Source organism: Rhinolophus hipposideros (assembly GCF_964194185.1).
Source record: "Rhinolophus hipposideros genome assembly, chromosome: 12".
Taxonomy (NCBI): Eukaryota; Metazoa; Chordata; class Mammalia; order Chiroptera; family Rhinolophidae; genus Rhinolophus; species Rhinolophus hipposideros.
Window position 1 is genome coordinate 58,125,889 of NC_138058.1, and position 20,375 is coordinate 58,146,263.

The following is a 20,375-nucleotide window of genomic DNA, read 5'->3' on the forward strand; positions in this document are numbered from 1 at the left end:
CTTGCGTTCCTCAAGAAATTACGAATAGAATTACCATATGACCCAGCAATCGCTCTCCTGGGTATCTACCCCAAAAATATAAAAGCATTTCTCTATAGAGACACGTGTACGCCAATGTTCATTGCAGCTTTGTTTACGGTGGCCAAGACATGGAAACAACCAAAATGTCCTTCGATAGATGAATGGATAAAGAAGTTGTGGTACATATACACAATGGAATACTATTCGGCGTTAAGGAAAGATGATATAGGAACATTTGTGACAACATGGATGGATCTCGAGAGAATAATGCTAAGTGAAACAAGTCAGACAGAAAAAGCAGAGAACCCTATGATTTCACTGATATGTGGTATATAAACCAAAAAGAACAAGACAAACAAATGAGAAACAAAAACTCATAGACACAGTCAATAATTTAGTGGTTACCAGAGGGTAAGGGGGTGGGGGGTGGGTGGTGAGGGTAAAGGGGATCAAATATATGGTGATGGAAGGAGAACTGACTCTGGGTGGTGAACACACAATGGGATTTATAGACGATGTAATACAGAATTGTACACCTGAAATCTATGTAAATTTACTAACAATTGTCACCCCAATAAAATTAATTAAAAAAAAAAAAAAAAAAGAAGTCCTCTTGCCCAGGTTCCCAAAGCCATTCCCAAAACAAGGCAATAGGGCCAGCCCGGTGGCTCAGGTGGTGGGAGCACCATGCTCCTAACGCCAAGGTCGCCGGTTCAATTCCCACATGGGCCAGTGAGCTGCGCCCTCGACAGCTAAGATTGTGAACAGCTCTCCATGGAGCTGGGCTGCCCTGAGCAGCCAAGGCTTGGCGTAGCCGTGAGCTACCGAGTGGCCGGCAATGAGCGAGAACTGGCGACCGACTGCCTCAGCCGGGGGTACCACAAAGCTCCTAATACCAGCATGGGCCAGGGAGCTGTGTCCTACACAACTAGACTGAGAAACAACGGCTTGAACTGGAGTGGGGAGGGGGGAGGCAGGAGAAGGGGGGGGGGAAGCAAGGTACTAAACTCTTGCAGTAGCTTATCCTGTTACTGTCACTTCATCATTTGGTCTTCAGCTCTTCCTCTTGATTCTAAACCTTTCCAACTTGTGGATGATTTATTTTCCTTGATAGAAACAGCAAAGGCAAAAAAGGAGCTGGGACCGGTCCTGTATATTCTCATCCAAAGCTGCATCCTCTGCTTCAAAGCACAGGACAGCCCTGCCGGTGGTGTTCTTGCCATTTCTGTTGTGCCCAGAATTTTCCATACATCTTAGCTGTGGGCTAAGTCGTTGCTCAGACATTACGAGATTCTGCTCTTTTCGGAATTCATCCTTGGTGACAGCCATCTTTCCATCTTTGCCTGTGTCCTTTAAGTCTGGACTCATCTGAGAGCAACCTGTGCAATCATCACCTTGGTGACTTCAGATGTCTCGCTTTGCTTCTCCCTGAGATCATTCCTGATTTTTCATCTCCGCCCCTCGTTAGTCACCGAGCATACAGATTCTCTGGCTGAGGGATCATATCCATCTTTCCTTTGACGTTTTGAAATCTGCTTCCCTAGAGCCAGGATACATTGGGCCGTATCCAGTGCTCTGTTATTAGAAATAATAAGATAATAGGATCACATGCTCACAAGATTCCTATCACTTCCATACCTGTGAATAGTTACTCAAGGTCAGAATGAGATCCCAGAGTCATCATTTGTTTCTCCTTTGATCCTTTTTTGAGGAATGAAATCGTCAAAGATCAAATCAAGAATGTATCAAATGATCTGCTTTATAAGCAAAAAGGTGACCTGTAGCAGATATTGACCATCCCAGTCCAAGCTTTTCTAACTGGTATTAGGAAGGCATCTTTGGCACCTTCTAACTGGCTCGGAGGTCTATAGCACACTCCCATGACTGTATCACCTCTCATGCTCTCTCTCCTCCACCGCTTTTCTACCTCATCATTCACAGGCTCCCATGCAAGTACACACCTCTGGAATTCAGAGCAGCACTCCCTCCCCAGATCTCTCACTCCCATTTGTCTACTATCTCTGTTTCCCTTGGTCATGGTTTATCACCATTTCAAGAATTATGTATCATTCTACCAATTCTCAGTGTGTTCTATGATATCATATTTATTTTCTTGCCATTAAATCCAAGATCGTTTTTTTTAAACGATTCCATGCACATTGGCATAAAGACCTTTCTGGAGGCATAAATATTGTTCCTGGTCTACTTTGCTGTATTTCTCTTAAGAAGTAGTAGCTATATATGCCACTATTTTTCTTCTGTTTGATGTCATGTCAGACATATTATGCTTCTGTAGTTTTATTAGGGCGTTTTATGCACCATCGCTCCTCAAAATTCAATGTACACCTTCTGGATCAGGTCAGTGGCATTAATAACGTCCATATCCCTCCCCAGCCCATTGTTCTGGCATCCTAAGCCATGGGCCCTGACCCAGGTCCTCTTTTTTTTAACACTATCCCGTTGTTTATTTTCCATGTCTTTCTCGACCAAAGATCAGAACCTTTATGAAACCAGTTCAAAAATATGAAAATACCACCTGTGGCTCCCCAAGTATTACTTTTTGGCTTTTCTGTCCTGGATTTAAATATCATTAGAGACCACTTCAGACTTCTTCTGGCTGCACACTTCCTTCCCACAAGCATGTCAAGAAGGGGTAAGCAGGCAGTGAGTACAAGCTAATGAGTCTTGGAAAGCTTTTGATCATGCCTTCTAGGCACGCTCCAGGCAAGTAGGCCATCTGGAGCACAACAGCACAAATAAGATAGCTTTGTAACTTGAAAGATGTGATTCTTCTCCCTCTTAGCTATGATACAGACAGCTTAGCAAAGGCTTTAGATAAAATCATGGATGTGACAACCATAATGGCTTAGTAAAAAAGAAAACTATAAATATTTGGGAACACCTTAACCTACTTGAATTTCATATCATGGAATTCACGCTGTTTCAGAAGACTGCCTTCAAACAGCTGGCGGAAATCAGTGAGCAATCTGTACGAAACAATAGCTTAAGGACAAATGGCATTTCTTAGGTCCCTCTAGTATTTGCTTTTAGCTTCATTTTTTTTCAATAAAATGAGGACAATAATAGCACCTTACATCTTATAGGATTGTTGTGGGAATTAGATACAAAGCACTTAGAACAATACTTAGTACACAGTAAAAGGTCAATAAATTCTAGTTTCTATTATAGTTATTTTCATGTTATTATCCTATTAAACATTTCCAATCATCTCCCTAATCATTTCCCATTTCCCTGTTAGTTCTGAGGCAAGAATTGGCATAGTTCTTTCATTCATACTGAAGTATTATGCAGGAAGAGAAAGATAGAGCAGACGAAGTAACTATTTGAACTTCAGATTGGAGGTAAAAATCTAGTGATGAATATTAGACATTTACTTTCCCAGGGATAAAATAAGGAAATGCATTTTCTCATTTTTTTCTTCTCAGGGACATTGCTGCCAGGAACTGCCTCTTGACCTGTCCAGGCCCTGGAAGAGTAGCCAAGATTGGAGACTTTGGAATGGCCCGAGACATCTACAGGTGAGTAAAGACTGCCATCGCCCATCAAAGCCCATCCCAAGAGAATGGGACGTGGCTGCTTGTGTCCTAAATCATCTCTGGCACCTTGTCAACTTGCGACCTAAAGTTTCATTAAGTTCCTTTTCAGGATATGGGAAAACCTTAATTAGTGCCCATACTGGATGGTCTAATTAATTCTAGGATCACACTGTCTGCCATAATTGACACCAAGTTCTTAATTAGGGTGTCTCTCTGGATCCAACTCCCTAATCCTAGCATATTCTGAGACACAGAATAACTTGGATACGTGACATGGAAAAAGTTTCTAAGTAACCTTTAATTTACTTCACCCTTCTCCCCAATACTCGGAAATTCTAAATGATCTTAGCTTCCATCATGTCAGACAAGAGCACCCCAGAACTGACGGGATACTGGGCCCAGCTCTTTGGTCATCTTTGTCCATACTAGGAGACCTGGGAATATAGTTCAAAGCCCATAGGTACTTAACTCAGCTTCATTTCTTTTTCCCTGCAATATTTTCAAGGCCACATTTGAAAAATAAAACAAATTTAAAAAATACTTCTATTGCACTTTCTCTCACATTTCTTCGTCTAATTATTTACATCATGGAGCAAATCACTCATTTGCATGGCCACTAATTACACCTTTCCTAATCCAGAAGAGGGTGGTCCCTCTCTAGAGTGGGGTGATCATGTAGAGCTTTCACTCTTTGGAGAGTAAGGGAGACCCATGAAGGCCTCCATCAGAACAGGTAACAATCCTCGGGGGTTGAGAATGCTGATGACATACTGTTACCACAGGGTAGCAGCATGTGGAAGATTAGGAGTTAGTCATGTTCTTAGCCACAATCATCCACCGCTATGCTCCACCTTATACCTTGGTTTGCTGCACTTCATTTTCTTTTACTACCCAGAGTCTCAGCATTCCATCTCCTCCTTTCTCAGAATACCCCAGGAAGGCCTGTGCTTGGTGATACAAGAGTTGCAGCATGACTGAGCAAGCCCTGGGCAATCTGGGCCTTCCTCTCCATCCTCAGCGCTGACAGCTTCCCAACTCTAGGCTTCACCACCCCAACTTATCCACTTACCCACTGTTCCCACATGCCCTGAACAATTTCAGGTGTCAGGAATGGTCTTCCAGGAGAGCTTCTTGACCACTTAGCTCTACCAGCTCCCTCTACAAAACATTTCCTGTACTCCCCCCACCTTGAGAATAGATCAATTCTTCACCTGTCACTCAGCTTCATTCATGCTTACATCATTTTATGTGTTGCTCTGTACTACAGGTGTTCACATGTCTGTTTCTTCCACTAAACCCTATCCTTGGAAGAGTGTGACTATGACTTGTTTATGTCCTCACGACATGGCAGAGAACCTGATACATTCTAAATACTCAGTACATGTTTGTTGAAGTAATTAATTAATCGAGGCAGCTGGTGGGAAGCTGCCTCCTGTTGCACACTCTGGTAGGAGAACAGAGGCTAGGGGTGGAGCTGGCCATTTGGTATGAGTTAACCAAAGGTATGAGTTAATTTATTAGTTTTTGTCAGTGATGCCATTTGTTCTTTGTTGAGTGCCTATATTGAACTAAATGCTGTATGAGTGCCATGGAGGAGTGAAAGTGAATAAGACACAAGCCCAGCTCTCAGTGCTCCCATTTTGGATTTTGCATTACCCTGGATCATCAGGAACAGGCTGCACTCATAAGGCTGGAGTAATGTTATTCATTGTGAGTTACAATAAACAAACCCAACGGAAATCTCACCATCCTCTAGTGGGTATTTTAGTCATTGCATAGATCTTTTCTTTTATGCCTCTAGTGAGCTGTTTTGTCTCTGATTAAATGACACCAAAGTTCTTACCCAGATAATCTGTGTTCCCCTGCTTTCCTCCTGAACCACAGAACCCTTGTTAATTTCAGTAATTTAATGGGTAGATCTTGCTGCCACTTTCTCAAGTTGCCTGGAGCTTCTGCTCAGGCCATCTCTGGAACCAAGTTTGGTTTTCCTCTCCTCTCCCACAGAGCAAGCTACTACCGAAAGGGGGGCTGTGCCATGCTGCCAGTGAAATGGATGCCGCCGGAGGCCTTCATGGAAGGAATATTTACCTCTAAAACAGATACGTGGTGAGTCTTTCTGCTGCCCTCCCCCTCCTGGCCTCACTGCAGGCTGTAAGGTGGTGCTCCTGGGCCAAATGATCCCACACTGTCAGGAGGCCCTGTGTTAGGGGAAGGGCCCCAGGGGAAGCATCAACATACCTTATAACAGGGGCTCTCCAACAGTGGCAGACGTCAGAACCATCAGAAAGCTTGTTAAAACACATATTTATGGACCCTACACTGAGAGTTTATGATTCAGAAGGTCTGAGGTCGGGCTGAGAATCTGCATTTCTTACAAGTTCCCAGGTGACACGACGCTGCTGCCTGGGGGGGACACACTGAGAGCCCAAGTAATATTTTTTTCACATATCAACGAAGTTGGGTTCATTCCAGGAATGCAACATTGAGTTAAGATTAGAAAATGGAGCAATGAAATTCTCCACATTAGCCGAATCAAGGAGAAAAGGAAAGATTCATCAACACAAAAGTACTGCTGGTGGTAATGGTGATGAGGCCCTTTCTACAGCTCAAAATAAGTTTGGGGAACACTGTCTGTGCATTAGCTCCCCGGAACTTAATCGCCCTGCATAACTGAAACTTTGTACTCCTTGACCAACATCTCCTCACTTCCCCCTCCCCTCCAGCCCCACCATTCTGCTCTCTGCTTCTATGATTTCACATATAATGACATCATGCAGTATATTTCTGTGTCTGCCTGATTTCACTTAGTATAATGTCCTCCAGTTTTATCCATGTTGTCAAAAATGGCAGGATTTCCTTTTTTTTTTAAGGCTGAATAATATCCATTCTGTATGTATACATATATACATATATATGAATGGATAAGGAAAAGGTGGTATATATGGTTATATATACACACATATATTAATATAGGTAATAATATATGTGTATATTAGTATGTATGTATTAATATATATTAATCCAGGCAGCTGATTGTTAATAATTTTATTAATTAATCAAAAGGATCTACATTCACACATACCACCTTTTCTTTATCCATTCATGCACTGATGGACACTTAGGTAATTTCCATACATTGACTATTGTGAATAATGCTGTGATGAACATAGGAGTGCAGCTATATCTTCGAAACACTGATTCATTTCCTTTGGATACGTGCGTATACCCAGAAATGGGGTTGCAGGGTCATAGGTAGTTGTGTTTAACTTTGGCCTAATCTGACCCAATGGATCTCGAAGTGTGGTCCATGAATCAATAGCATCAGCATCACCTGGGAACTTGTTAGGAACAAATTCTCAGCCCCCACCTCAGGCTAAGGAAACAGAGGAGGTGGGCCCAGCACTCTGTGTTTTAACAAGCCCTCCAGGCGATTCCGAAGTGCACCAACATTGGAGCACTACCAGCCTACCTTATATCCAGGTACGGAGTAATTTAGGTAATTAAGTGATTGTTCTGAACACATGCTATCCTGTGACCCAACCATTCTACTTCTAAGTTTCTATGTTAGAGAGGATGACACAAATAGACTCGGACAAGGATTTTCATTTGCAACAGTATTTGCAGTAGAGAAAAAAAGCCCAAACCACCAAACTGTCTCCTAAGTAGGGGACAGAAAAATCAACTGCGGCCTACTTATATCATTGGAAACTATTCAGCAGTATAAAGAACACACCAAACCTACATGTATCAACATGGGTAAGTCTCAAAAACAATATTTAGTGGGAGGAAAAAGCAAGTTCCAAAAAGGAATAGGATATCATTTATGTATAATTTTACAATGAAAAACTTAAGTCTATAAAATATTGTTTCTGCTTTCACACATTGTAAAAAAGTGTGAAAACGTACAGGGGAAGGATACATTCTAACTTCAGTGGAGGGGAGGCAGAGAGGAGGAAAGGATGGAGGGTGGGGCTTACTTGTATCTATTTTATTTTTAAAAAAGGAGAGGGAGAACTGACACAAATAAGGCAAAATATTAACATCTAGATACATATCTATTTTATTGCTTTTCATTTTTCAAGTTGAGATTGTTTCATAAAGTGCTTTAAAAAATAATAATCACATAACTTCAGATACTAAGAAGTGCTATCGAGGCAAAAAAAAGGACAAAGAGTGTGGAGTGGAGGTGCCAGAGGAGGGGTGCTGTTTTAGTACTGATGGGGAGGGAAGGGTCCACACAGGAGAGGAAAATCCAACACCTGAATGACAGATAGGCAGACCATGGAAAGATCCGCCAGAAAGGCTTTCCAGCCTGAGGGAAAGTCAAGTGTAAAAGGCCAGTGGCAGGAACAAGACTAATTTGTTTGAGGAATGAAAACAAGTCTTCATGGCTGGAGCTAAGGGGTCAGTGGTAGTTGAGATGGAAGGGCAGGCAGGGGCAGAACACAGAGGGTCTTAGGACCCAGATTAGGGAGAGTGGATTTTATTCTGACCACAGTGAGATGCCTCTGAAGGGTTGGAAGCAAGAATGTGACACTGTGCTTTTTTAAAAAAGATAAATCACTCACTACAATTGAAAATAGACTTGAGTGAGGCAGGTGAAGCTGGGAAACCAATTAGGAAAATACTGCAATTTCTAGATATGGGATGAGAGGGGCTAGGCTTGGTGGTGGCAGTGGAAGCCATTAATGGTGGTCGGATTCAAGTTCTGTCTTGAGAGTAGTTAACAGGCCAGGTGCAAGTTGGATGTGGATTGAGAGGTGTGGGAAAGAGTGAGATCAAGGACAATGCCTAATTTGCAGCTTGAGCAAATAGATGAGTTGGTGGTACCACTGAACTGGAAAGAATGGAGGAGATGGTCTGGGTGCTGAAAGGATACTCAGTGTTGGTTGAAAGTGCTCTGATGCCTTTTTGTGCAATGTTGGTTGATGATCAGAGTGACACATTTGGAAGTCAAGTGGACAGTATGTGTTAAGAATTTTTCAGTGTTCATGTTCTTTTTATGTAGTAATTTCATTAGAATTACCCTACATTTTACGAGGTTATCCTAATTGTAAATTTGCGGAATTTATCCTAAGCAAATCGTCCTTTTCAGAAAATGCACATAGATGTTCATCACAGTATTTGAAATATTTTAAAAATTGAAAACAATATGGAAATGATATGGCAAATTATGGCACAACCACTCAGTGAAATGTTTTATAGCCATTTCAAATTCTATTTATAAAATGTATTAGCATGGAACATGTTTATGCCATAATGGAATTTGCAACAACAAAAAAATCAAGGTTCAAAATTGCATATTGACTATAACTACAATTATGTAAAAATAAAATCTAAGTAATTTGACTGTAACAAAAAAATAACATGCTAACAGTGGTTAGTTTTTTATGGAGCATCACATGTGGCCTTCTCATTCTTTAATTTTTCTCCATACGAAGAATTTGCTATTGTGGAGAATGGGTAATAAAAAAAATTAAAATTTTACATCTGTGTGTGTCTGTGTGTGTGTGTGTGTATATGTATGTGTCCGTGTGTGCACACGTGTGTTTATGTGCATGCATGTCCATCTCTGCTGTCCTGTGCACAGGTCCTTTGGAGTGCTGCTGTGGGAAATCTTTTCTCTTGGATATATGCCATACCCTAGCAAAAGCAACCAGGAAGTTCTGGAGTTCGTGACCAGCGGAGGACGGATGGACCCGCCTAAGAACTGCCCTGGGCCTGTGTACGACTCTTTCAGGAACATTTCTACAAGTTACTAAGCACGGTTCTCCTTTTCAAACAATATCTGCAGCCACATGTGCTTTTGTAAGATGGAAGGGCAGATGGCTGACCTCATTTAGGACGCCCCAACACAGGCATATGTCTGTGATTCCAGGGAGACAGACAGCTTAGTCTTCTGGCCCCAAAAGGGATAATGTCACACCCACAATGGTGGCCTTGGTCTGACTGGAGGCAATGGACTCACCAGGCTCACCCTCCGCAAGCACCTCCTAGGAATTTGTGTCCCGGCCTCCACAGCACTGTCTTCAGTCTCCTTGAAATATTTCCATTCCCTGTGTTTCTGCTGTCTTGTCTGGCATCCCTCACCTGCCTCCCACAAGCAAGGCAGATGGGCAATATAGACTATCCCACCCCAGAGATGACTTTCATTCGATGACTTTCAATGGAATGAGAGGAGCCACATTTAATGGAAACACCAGGACGGCTGTGTTCATGAGCTTTGGTGTTATAATACCCTTACACTTGGCACAAGTGCTTGGCCCATCAGCAGAGGGCAGCATATGCCAATCACATGGGACCTAGATGAGCTGCCACCCTCCAACTCAGTGCCACGCTGGTCCCATTTGAGAAGTGCTGGGGGGAAAATGTATTTTTCATCCTCCTTTCTCTTGATCTTAATTAATGTGCTTATTCTTCTCTTAGATATAGGATCATGACCCAATGCTGGCAACATCAGCCTGAAGACAGACCCAACTTTGCCATAATTTTGGAGAGGATTGAATACTGCACCCAGGTATAAACATGTTTTCCTCTTGATAAGCATTTATATAGAAAGGTCTTAAAGATTGCAAATACCAAACTGTGAAATAAAAGGTAAATCAGCCAGAAGATACGAGTTATGATCATGAGAATGAACATTAATTATCTAGGAAGTAAAATGGTTCCTCTGTTTCCATGTTTTGTAAATAAATACCAGTAACTGCCACTTTCTTCACCAGCACAACACACTGACACTCAATAATATTAGGGCATCAATTCAATTCACAGGTATTCACTAAATCCCTACTGGACACATAACGTTTTATTAGACAAAACTGGAGCGTCAAAGAAGCATGGTAAACAGCTGCTCCCCAAGAGTGTGGAGCCTGGCTACAGAGAGGGTAACAGGAAATAATTAGCAGTATATAATAATTTGATTATTGTATGTCCATTGATATGTGTTACAGGGATGAAAGGCAAGGTCAGAGTGATCTGAAGATATTTTATCATCATCAAACAGCATTCATATAGCATCTGTAATACACACATCATTTTCCATATATTTCATTTTGTCCTCATCCAGGTACACAAAATATCCCCACTTTCCAGATGAGGAGTTGGGGCTTGGAGAGGTTGTCCAAGCCACACGGTTTCCCAGCACTTCCCGCTTCCATTTGCTTCAGGAATCACTCTAAAGTTTCCCTTTCTCCCCCATTTTTGCAGACGACTATGCCTCCTAACTCCTCAAGAATGGAGAGGCTATCAAATGAGACTCCCCTGAGTGCGCTCCCTGTCTCTGCACCCACACCTTTCCCACCAACCTCCCCTTCAAAGCTGCCCCCTGTCCCCAGGGGCTGTCATTCCACAGTTACCTCCTCTCCACCGTATCTGCTTTCTTTCCCTCTCTCTCCCTGCTCCTTCTGCTAGGACATCTAATTCTGGAGAATATTTTAGAAGTCAGACAATAAACCACTGCCTCTCTAAATTCCCTCATCTGAGGTGTGACAAAAGACATAATACATTTTCAAACTATAGTCATTTCCTAGCCTCACGATTCCACCCTGTCAGCTCAGAAGTAGGTGGACTGGCATTTATCTGGACGGACTTTATTTATCACGTTGTTTGGGGTTGTTTCAGAGAACTTGATGTTCAATGACACTTTAGGTTACTATGTTGTAATAATAATGGAATTTACCCACTTAAATAGATATACTTTGGAGTAATTTTTTTCAAAGAATATACCATCCCTCCTAAAAGCAGGTAGTTCTACAGAAGCACATTTTGAAGGACTCATTAGAGACACTAATAATTAACAGGGAAGGAACTGAAATATAAAAGAGAATCAGAAGGTAGTTATTTTTTATTATTAAACTCTTTACTGATGAATGCTGGACCAAAGTACTTTTCTGTTGAATGGCAGTAATGGTTTTCCCAATTTGCATAAATATTAAAGAATTAAATTTTGCCAAGTTTAAGTTTCCTCCCACAAATTTTCCTCAAATCTCTGGCAACTGCTTTTGCTTTTCTATATTACAATCTGTGGCTGTGATTGAGCGCAAAGTTGGTTTTGTAAACGGTCTTCCTCCCAGCACTTCAGTATTTCCTGGGTCTCACAAAGGGCATCATCATATCCAAACTAGTTACAGAACCACTGCATTATGGTATCTGCACACGCAACATGATGACATCATGTAGAAAAAGTTGTGATTACGTGTAGCCCATCCAAATATAAGAAAAATAGGAGGCAACTAGGAAGAGAACAAGAAATACGCCTTGTAAACCAACATGGTACGTGTGTGTCTCTCTCCTCTTCTCCCTTCCCATCCCCTTGCCCCCACTGCACACACATACACATCTGAAGCCAAAGTTTCCTTTTTAGTTGGAAAGATTTCATTGGGAACAGAGTGGAATAAATTTTTTAACTAATTCACAATCTTTTTAAAAGTCCACTGGCCTTTTAAGACTGGCCTAACAGTGGTCTCTGCAAAGCTTTTCCTGGCCCCTGGCCCCTGCACCAGGCAGTTGGGGTGCTTCCTAGGACCCAGTATACACACCTACTCCAGAGCATCTCTTCTAAGCTCTTCAAGGACGAGGAGGATTTCCCATTCATTTCTTATTCCCTGCTGCCTATAAACGAATATATTCCCAATAGACAAGGAATGGTTTCCTCATCTGTAAATTAAGTTTGGGTGAGATTTTCGCTCAGGTATCTTCCAGATCCAACGTTGTTTCATCTGATTCAGTTTTAATCCATCCATTTCTTCTACCTATAGGATCCAGATGTGGTCAACACTGCTTTGCCAATAGAATATGGCCCACTCGTGGAAGAGGAAGAGAAAGTGCCTGTGAGGCCCAAGGACCCTGAGGGAGTGCCTCCTCTCCTGGTCTCTCCTCCACCAGCTAAGCGGGAGGATGGGCAGGGCCCAGCTGCCCCACCCCCTCTGCCTTCTGCTTCCTCTGGCAAAGCCGTGAAGAAACCAGCAGCCACAGAGGTCTCTGTTCGAGTCACCAGAGGGCCAGGCACGGAAGGGGGACATGTTAACATGGCATTCTCTCAGTCCAACCTGCCATCAGAGCTGCACAAAGTCCAGGGGTCCAGAAATAAACCAACCAGCCTATGGAACCCAACTTATGGCTCCTGGTTTACAGAGAAACCCCCCAAAAAGAACAATCTTCCAGCAAAGAAGGAACAACACGAGAGGGGAAGCCTGGGACGTGAAGGAAGCTGTACTGTCCCATCTAACGTTGCAACAGGCCGACTCCCAGGGGCCTCTCTGCTCCTAGAACCATCTTCACTAACGGCCAACATGAAGGAAGTGCCTCTGTTCCGGCTGCGTCACTTCCCATGTGGAAACGTCAACTACGGCTACCAGCAGCAGGGCTTACCTTTAGAGGTCACCACTGCCCCTGGAACTGGTCATTATGAAGACACCGTTCTGAAAAACCAGCCTGGGCCCTGAGCTCATCAGCACTCAATTCTCTCCCTTGGGAATCCTGAGCCCATGAAGGGGGGACAGGTAATGGCTCCTCCACACCCCAGAGACCAAATGTCACTTTTCATTTTGTGCCAACTTGTTTTGACGTGCCACATAAGAAGCTGTATTTTCAAAGTGCTTTAGAAAGGTTTTGAGCATGGGTTCCTCCTATTCTTTCAAAAGAAGAAAATATCACAAAGACAAGTGAGAATACGAAGCCCGGATGGGGCTGCCTAAGGTTTTGTGCATGGTTGACGTCTGCATCTTCATGCTTCCTTCCAACCCTGTGTGCTCTGCTTCAATACGGTCAGAATTAGCGGCTCCTGTGTTTCCTAGTTGGAGTCCCAGGTGTTTCCTTACCTTGTTGCTGTGGACCTGGACCACTTGAGGGGACAGGGAACAGGAATAAAGGAGCTATTTGCAATGAGTCAGCATGGGGAAGGACATTCTTTACTTGGAAAAGAAATTCATAGACAACTAACTGCAACGCCACGTTAGATGACATTCAGATGCTTTCGATTGTGCTGATTCCCCAACGATCCTAAAAATGTAATGATTAGTGATGGTAATACAGAGAAAACGTGTATATACTCATCTAAGTGAAATGCAAACATTCCAAGTGCTTTGAGTATGATAAAACCCCAAGCCAGAACCAGAGATTCAAAAGCATTCTGTTAATATGCCTCATGCCTTAAGAAAACCTTCCTACTAAAAGTGAACCACTGAGTGTGAGGTTTCCTACTGGATTGAACACTCGAGATTTAAATTACTAATTACTTCTTTTATAACTGTCCAAGAATTAAAATAAAGTCTGACCATTTAAAAACAACAATTTGAAGCAGCAGGGATCCATCGAAGCATAGAAATATATCCCCACATAAGTTTAAGTGTCAATACGTCTTAGGCCAAAACCTTCTAACAGTTTCAATCACGAAAGCCACCAAGTTGACGTTTCTACCTGTAGCACTAGACGGGTCGTTGGAATACCAGGCCCTCCAGTGGTCCTAATGAGAGGTACTGATGCAGTATCCTGCCTTCCAGTGTTCACCTGCATTTTCTCTCCCTTAATCATGTGATCCTAGCCTCCATGGGAACACAGCTTTGCTGAAATATACATAACATAATTTCTATAGCTATCAAATGCAAATTAAAACAAAGAATCTTTCCTCTGGGACAATGAGTACAAGAATTAAGGAACATCTGGAGTGCTGAGTTTGACAGTGACGTTCTTGTAGGAGTTCTGAACTTGGTTTTCACAGACAGAATTTATTTCCATGGAAAGAAATTGGGGACCTATTAAATTTTACACACATACTTATGTAATAATGTTTCACTGTGTAAGTTTTCATTTCATTCCTTCTCTCTGCTTCTCTTCCATGCTCTTGCCCAGTTTTTCTCCTGGTAGTAGCTGTGCCAAAGCATCACTTTGGGAGGAAAGCATCTTTTCTTACTTGCTGGACACTAAGCATTCTCTAGCAAAAGGACTGGATATCTATCTACCTTTTCCCTACCTTCTGAGTTTCACCTACATCAAAAGCATTACTTTCTGTTCTAGGCCAACAGTAGACAAGCATTCGTGCCTCCTACACAGATGCCTTGCCCCAGTTGGTAGCTCTGCTCCTCTGCAGAAGCAGAAGTGGTACCCCGGACACCACCTTTCCTTATCTTCTTAACTGCCAACATATTTTCATCAGACACACGTCTTCATGGACACATCAACAAACTCATCTCGAAATAATTGTATCAGGAAAGTTTGGGCTCATGCCAGGTGCAAAACTAAATAGTCTAGTTATATAAACTTAAAAAGATAGTCAAATTATAAGTAATCTAACTCATCAACCCCCTGGAGGGTCCCAAGAATCATACTTTGAGAAACAATCTCCTAAAGGACAATGACAGAGGAACTGTTAAAAACTGAGAAAGACAATTTCATTTCACGTTTGTAATACCAATAACCAATTGACCAGGGAGCATGCTACATAGTTTAATACCCAACTCTTTATTGTTATTAATGGAGAGAAAAATCCTATCCCTTTCTCTTCTTAAAAACGACAAATGCATTCTATTTTCAGGTTGCACCTTACGACCACTGAGAGTGGTGTGTCGATTCTAATCATCTATATCGGTCTCAACTTTCATGTCAATTTTCAAATGCCAGTCGAGTCTTAAAAGCCTGTATACACAGATAGGTAAACAAGTCCATGCTGAGGTATGATGACCTCAGGAGGTTTCATTTAGCTCACTGTATGTCCCCAGCATCAGCGTGGTATTAACCTGGACCTCTGTGCACTCAGTATTGCTGCAGCCACATGGAGACGGCAATTCAGACGGAGGCTGTGGCCTCTCACATTTACTATGACAGAAAGTTCCACATAGAACATGAACTGGCACAATTAAAGTTTGCAGAAGCAATGTCAATTAAACCACAAGCTAGAATAATTATTTTTATTCCATGTCTATAAAGAAGCTCCTCAAAAGTCCACAACCGTTCCCACTGGGAGATTGGCAGTTTGTGAGAAATGACCAGTTTGTCAAATGCAGCACCTCAAAATTAGAGCAAATCAATATAACAAAAATAAAACTTACTTTTTTTAAAAGAATGTGATCTACTTAGGAGTCAGAAGCCGGGATTCTCTTCCCCCAGTGAGGGTGTAAGTCCTGGTTTTCCCTGGGTTACTGGGCCTGCCTGTACCTCAGTATCTCCATGTACGAAATAAGGATAGTAACGTCCCTTTCTCACTGCCCCTTGGGGAGATTATAAACAGTGTGAAAGCACAAGCACACCCTCCCATACCTCTTGAATTCCAAATGATTTGGGGTTGGGTGTGGGGAGAATTTCAAGTCAGAGTGTATCTCTGCTTCCCTGCCCTCTGCCACTGCAGCTCAGTGGCACTTCCTGTACCACCCGTCTGGCCTTCTTGGCTCTCCCACTTGTGCCATGTTTGACTTCATCTGTCACTTGTTTGATGACAGTAGCAAGAACCCTACCAGAACCAATTCTTTTCGGCTCAAAAGATGAATATAAAACCCTCTACCACACTTACAACTAAGTGTTAAAAATAAGCATCCCAGAAAGGGAAGATGTTTAATCAATTTGAGTAATCCTTTTTTTTTTTTAATTTCTGGCATCTCCATATACTACTTGATAAACTCTACAGCTGCAAGTTATTATGTAACTGTAGATTAACTTTATTCCACTAAGAAATTCTAAGTGATCAGGCTACTTTAATAGGTTTTCTCCAGTAATCGTAGGATGAAAATTCACCTGAGCTTTATAGACGTAAAACAAGACGTGTATGAATTCAGACGACTCTGAATAACGGACTCCCATGACAAGATTCATAAAACTGCATGAAGTGTGTTGTCAGCCTTTAGCTAATGATTTTTAAATGGGTCCCCAAAGAACGTAAATCTGACTTCACTAATTTCATTGCAGGAGATGGTTCCCCATGTTGTGTGAACATACAATACAGAGGCCAGTGTCCCCATAACCCTCCACGAGATGTCCTAAAAGACGATTAACTGAGAATAGTGAGACTTCTCCATTAAGATTCTATTTTCATTTGGTATCCTGCGTACGTATTCACCTTTTAATGCACTACTCACGTACAAAGCTATTTTGAGCCCTTGCCCAACTTTAAAACATTTGAAAAGCTCAGAATAAGAACAGACTATTACCTCCAAGTGGGGGGGGGGGCGGAACATGAACTATAACCACAAAACCAAAACAGCGACTTTCCTCTCTTCAGGTTTCAATAAATGTAAAACAGTGGGTGGCCCTTCGTAGATGACACCACCAGGCTCACCTTAGAAAACCTGCAAGGACTGAAGTGTTTGCAGTGCTGGCTCAGGTCCATTTCTTAGACCCCTCTGCCTGACACACTCAAGCAGTCTCTCCGCTGCATTGGTTTATTAAGGCCGACTGCCTCCTGGAAGGCAATCACCCCTCAGCACTGCCACGCTGGTGCAGCAGGCATGTATCAGCTGGGAGTAGTTGAAAGGCCGTCTTATTAAACTCAGCCTTAGAAACCGATGTATTAATGATTCCTTAGGATATTTACATGGTAAGACGTTATTTGCCAACATAGATGGATATCAGATTGATAAAACTTCAGACCACGAGAACATTTTGAATATTTCGGATGGTGTGGCACTCATCAATTACTTGAGAAACAGCAAGCGGACTGGGCAGGAGTTAAGAGACCCAGGTGTCAGCCCGCAACTAGCTACCCATGTGACTCAGGCAAGTTATTTAAACTCTCTCATTTAAAAACATGAACAATTTGGTCTCAAAGGCCCCTTCCAACGCTGAAGTCTGATTTGGTGAGACTTCCTCTGTGTAAGGCATATCCTAACCATGTGTAGGACGTGATGGCTGTGTGTGTGTGTGTGTGTCTGTGTGTGTGTGTGTGTTTCTTCTTGACCATGACTCTTCATTCACCTAAAGCCAAAGCCGATTAAGTCAGTGCACAATCCCAGCAAGCCAAATGATACTTCATCTCTATACAGAAGTAGACCAGAAAGAAGTTTAGTATCAGTTCGCTGTTTATTCTTCCTTTTCAAAGACCTCATTAACAAGTCAGAAAAATCATTGGCAAAATGAGGTTCACCGGGGGTGGTTTCCTGGCAGCAGCAAAGCTGACAGCACAATGAGAATCATGTCCGTTTAGTGACCTTCCCGCCTGCCGTGTCACACCACTTGTTTCTCTTTTGTTGCCTTTGCTACAATTGCAGCCTTATTAGCAAAGTAAAGTTATAAAGCTTACCTTTTGGAGGCTATCCTTTTCCACACCTAACATCTGATAACAGATCAGACACACGTTCTGTCAGTTGTCATTTTGCACCTCCCAGGGCCCATTCCCAGCATGAAGTCACAAAGCCCAGAAGAAGGCGCATGTGGGAGCACAGAAGGCGTCTGTGGGTCAGGCTCCCTCAGCAAGTGTTCTGGAGCCGTAATGATGAGGACTTCAATAATAACTGGAGTCCTCTCTCCCACTCACCAGACAATTGGACAGAATCTCTCTTTTCAGAGTTACAGACACACCCTCTGCCATTGGATGGCAATGTGGGGGAAATCTGTTTTGAATAATACAGTGGATCTAAAAATAGGGAATCCCCAAAAGACAGCCAATTCAAACATCCCACCCAAAGATAAGACTGTGAAGATTACAGGCAAATTACCTACATTTTAGGGCATCCCAAAGTCGAGGGGAAAAAAAACTAAATCTTCTTGCATTATTTCAAAGTAATATTTATATAGTACTTCACAGTTCTCAGAATAAAATAATACTAAAGACACAAATTATGTTTCCTCATGTGTGTGCCAGTAAGCAGTTGCTTATGTTTTAGAAAAGGTAAGAAACAAGCAGAACGGGACACTGGATTTCCCTTAGTCACACACCAGGAAGTATTAAGTGAGGCCTCAAGAAATCGCATGCCGTTTCTTAATTCCCTAAACACCTATTCCCTTCAAGAAAAAGATCATTTGAGGAAATTACATTTTAACTAATATGTATCACCTATTGGAATTCTTCCTAGAAACACATTTTTATTGACAGGTTCAAAAAAGGGGATTGAAATTTTCCACTTTTCTTCACTATTGTCTGTAACACAAAATCCACGTTCCCTGCCACCAATATGGCACTTGTTATGACAATGAAGATTCATTTTGAAATCCATTTTAGGATGTTTTTTCCAAAACTATTGGACAGCAACACCCACCTTTCGTAACCTGACCTGTGGGGCTAGGGAACATCATTAACACTACTGACTGAGATTTACGCTGACTCTCTGAAGTCACATTAAAGAAAAAAATAGAAAGAAGAGCTTGTGACTGTACTTTTAACATGATTTATTTCCCTGTCAGTCTGATTTGATTTGTTAGGTGAAAAATAATGAGTTCAGTCTCCAGGAAGGTAAGTCTGCGAGTAAAGCCATGATGAGCTCTATGAAGCCAGAGTTGAAATAACCTCCACGAGACTGACGGACGCCAAGGAGAACACAGCATCTGAACTTGTAAACTTTCTACACTTTAGAAATGCTTCAAATTCAAACTCAGTCAGTACAAGTAGATTTCTGAGACTCCCTATTTAATTTTATTTATCTGACTCAAACAAGTCTGACTAATACCCAATCCCGACACCAAATTCCTCCGGACAAAGAAGCTTAACAGGGTGGACGCCCATGTAAATACTTAAATATCTAGAGTAGCAACACACTTGTATGTCTGGGTTCATTTAGGATTTTAGAGCTGAACTTAAACCAGATTTATGAGCATTTTTTAAATGACACCATTGATCACTGAGAACAGGTTATATTTTAAGCTAATAGCTTCCATTTAAATCCCTAAAATATCTTTACTGATACAATTCTGAACTTCCTGCCCCCTTCTCAGTACCACAAGTCCCTATTTGAACTGTATAGTAAATGATGAAACTTGCTGCTGCTTTATCATGAAAATTCTATCCGATACAAGCTAATCTAAAGGGATAAGAGGGAAAGAGGTTCTCACACCTCTTGGTGCCTTTCTCCTCCAGGAAGAGGCTGTAAGCAGAAAAACAGTTTCATTTCTACCAAGCACAATGAAAACATTGTTGTCAGTAATATGTGCCCAGCTACTCTAATTCCTCCACATATATTGTCTTTTTCCCTCCTTTAACAAGAACCATTAACAAAAATTTGGGTAGAAAACATTCTTTTTGCCTATGGGAAGGCATCATATCCTGCTCGCAATAAAACCTTCACGTGTCCACACACAAGCTTCATTAGGGATGTCTGTTGTATATTCAAGCAGTTTATGTGACACTGTTTGTAAATAGGGGCCTATGTACCAAGGGGCATTATTAAACAATTACTAAAAATCTATGTGATAATGTGAGTTTTGTATTAACTATGTATTTGTATTATAAATAAGTGTAGTGAAGCAAAGGGCATGAAGAAAAATAAAATGTAAATTCTCCTATTGGCTTGCAATGTGGTGATACATAGTATATGTCTCTGAGTCAATCATTTAGGTAACACACGTCTGATGGGTAGTTAAAATTACTAGATCTGTTTCTCAATTAAGAGTGATTCTTAACACATTAGGTCTCCGGCCATCGGTCGATGTGGCTTAAGTAACATTATCACATATTCTACACAGCTAGATCCAAAATAAAACTCTGAAATAAAAATGCTTGGCACTGGGGACCAATGCCAGGCTCGCTCAGGGGAGATTCAGATCTTTCTCTCCGTGTTAGACCACACATACCATGTTTCCCCCAAAATAAGACCGGTCTTATATTAATTTTTGCTCCAAAAGATGCATTAGGGCTTATGTTCAGGGGATGTTTTCCTGAAA

The 20,375-nt window shown here is 41.9% G+C and overlaps 1 protein-coding gene across 1 annotated transcript in view; it reads left to right on the plus strand.

The window, feature by feature from the left end:
• The window catches only part of ALK (ALK receptor tyrosine kinase), a 642,106-nt gene extending 622,139 nt beyond the window's left edge, over positions 1–19,967 (plus strand). The window contains exons 25-29 of the mRNA XM_081068072.1: positions 3,468–3,560; positions 5,583–5,684; positions 9,169–9,303; positions 10,005–10,095; positions 12,335–19,967. Of these exons, the coding sequence (XP_080924198.1) occupies positions 3,468–3,560; positions 5,583–5,684; positions 9,169–9,303; positions 10,005–10,095; positions 12,335–13,021 (1,108 nt within the window). The 3' untranslated portion in view covers positions 13,022–19,967. The remainder of the gene's footprint in view (positions 1–3,467; positions 3,561–5,582; positions 5,685–9,168; positions 9,304–10,004; positions 10,096–12,334) is intronic.
• Positions 19,968–20,375: the final 408 nt, after the last annotated feature.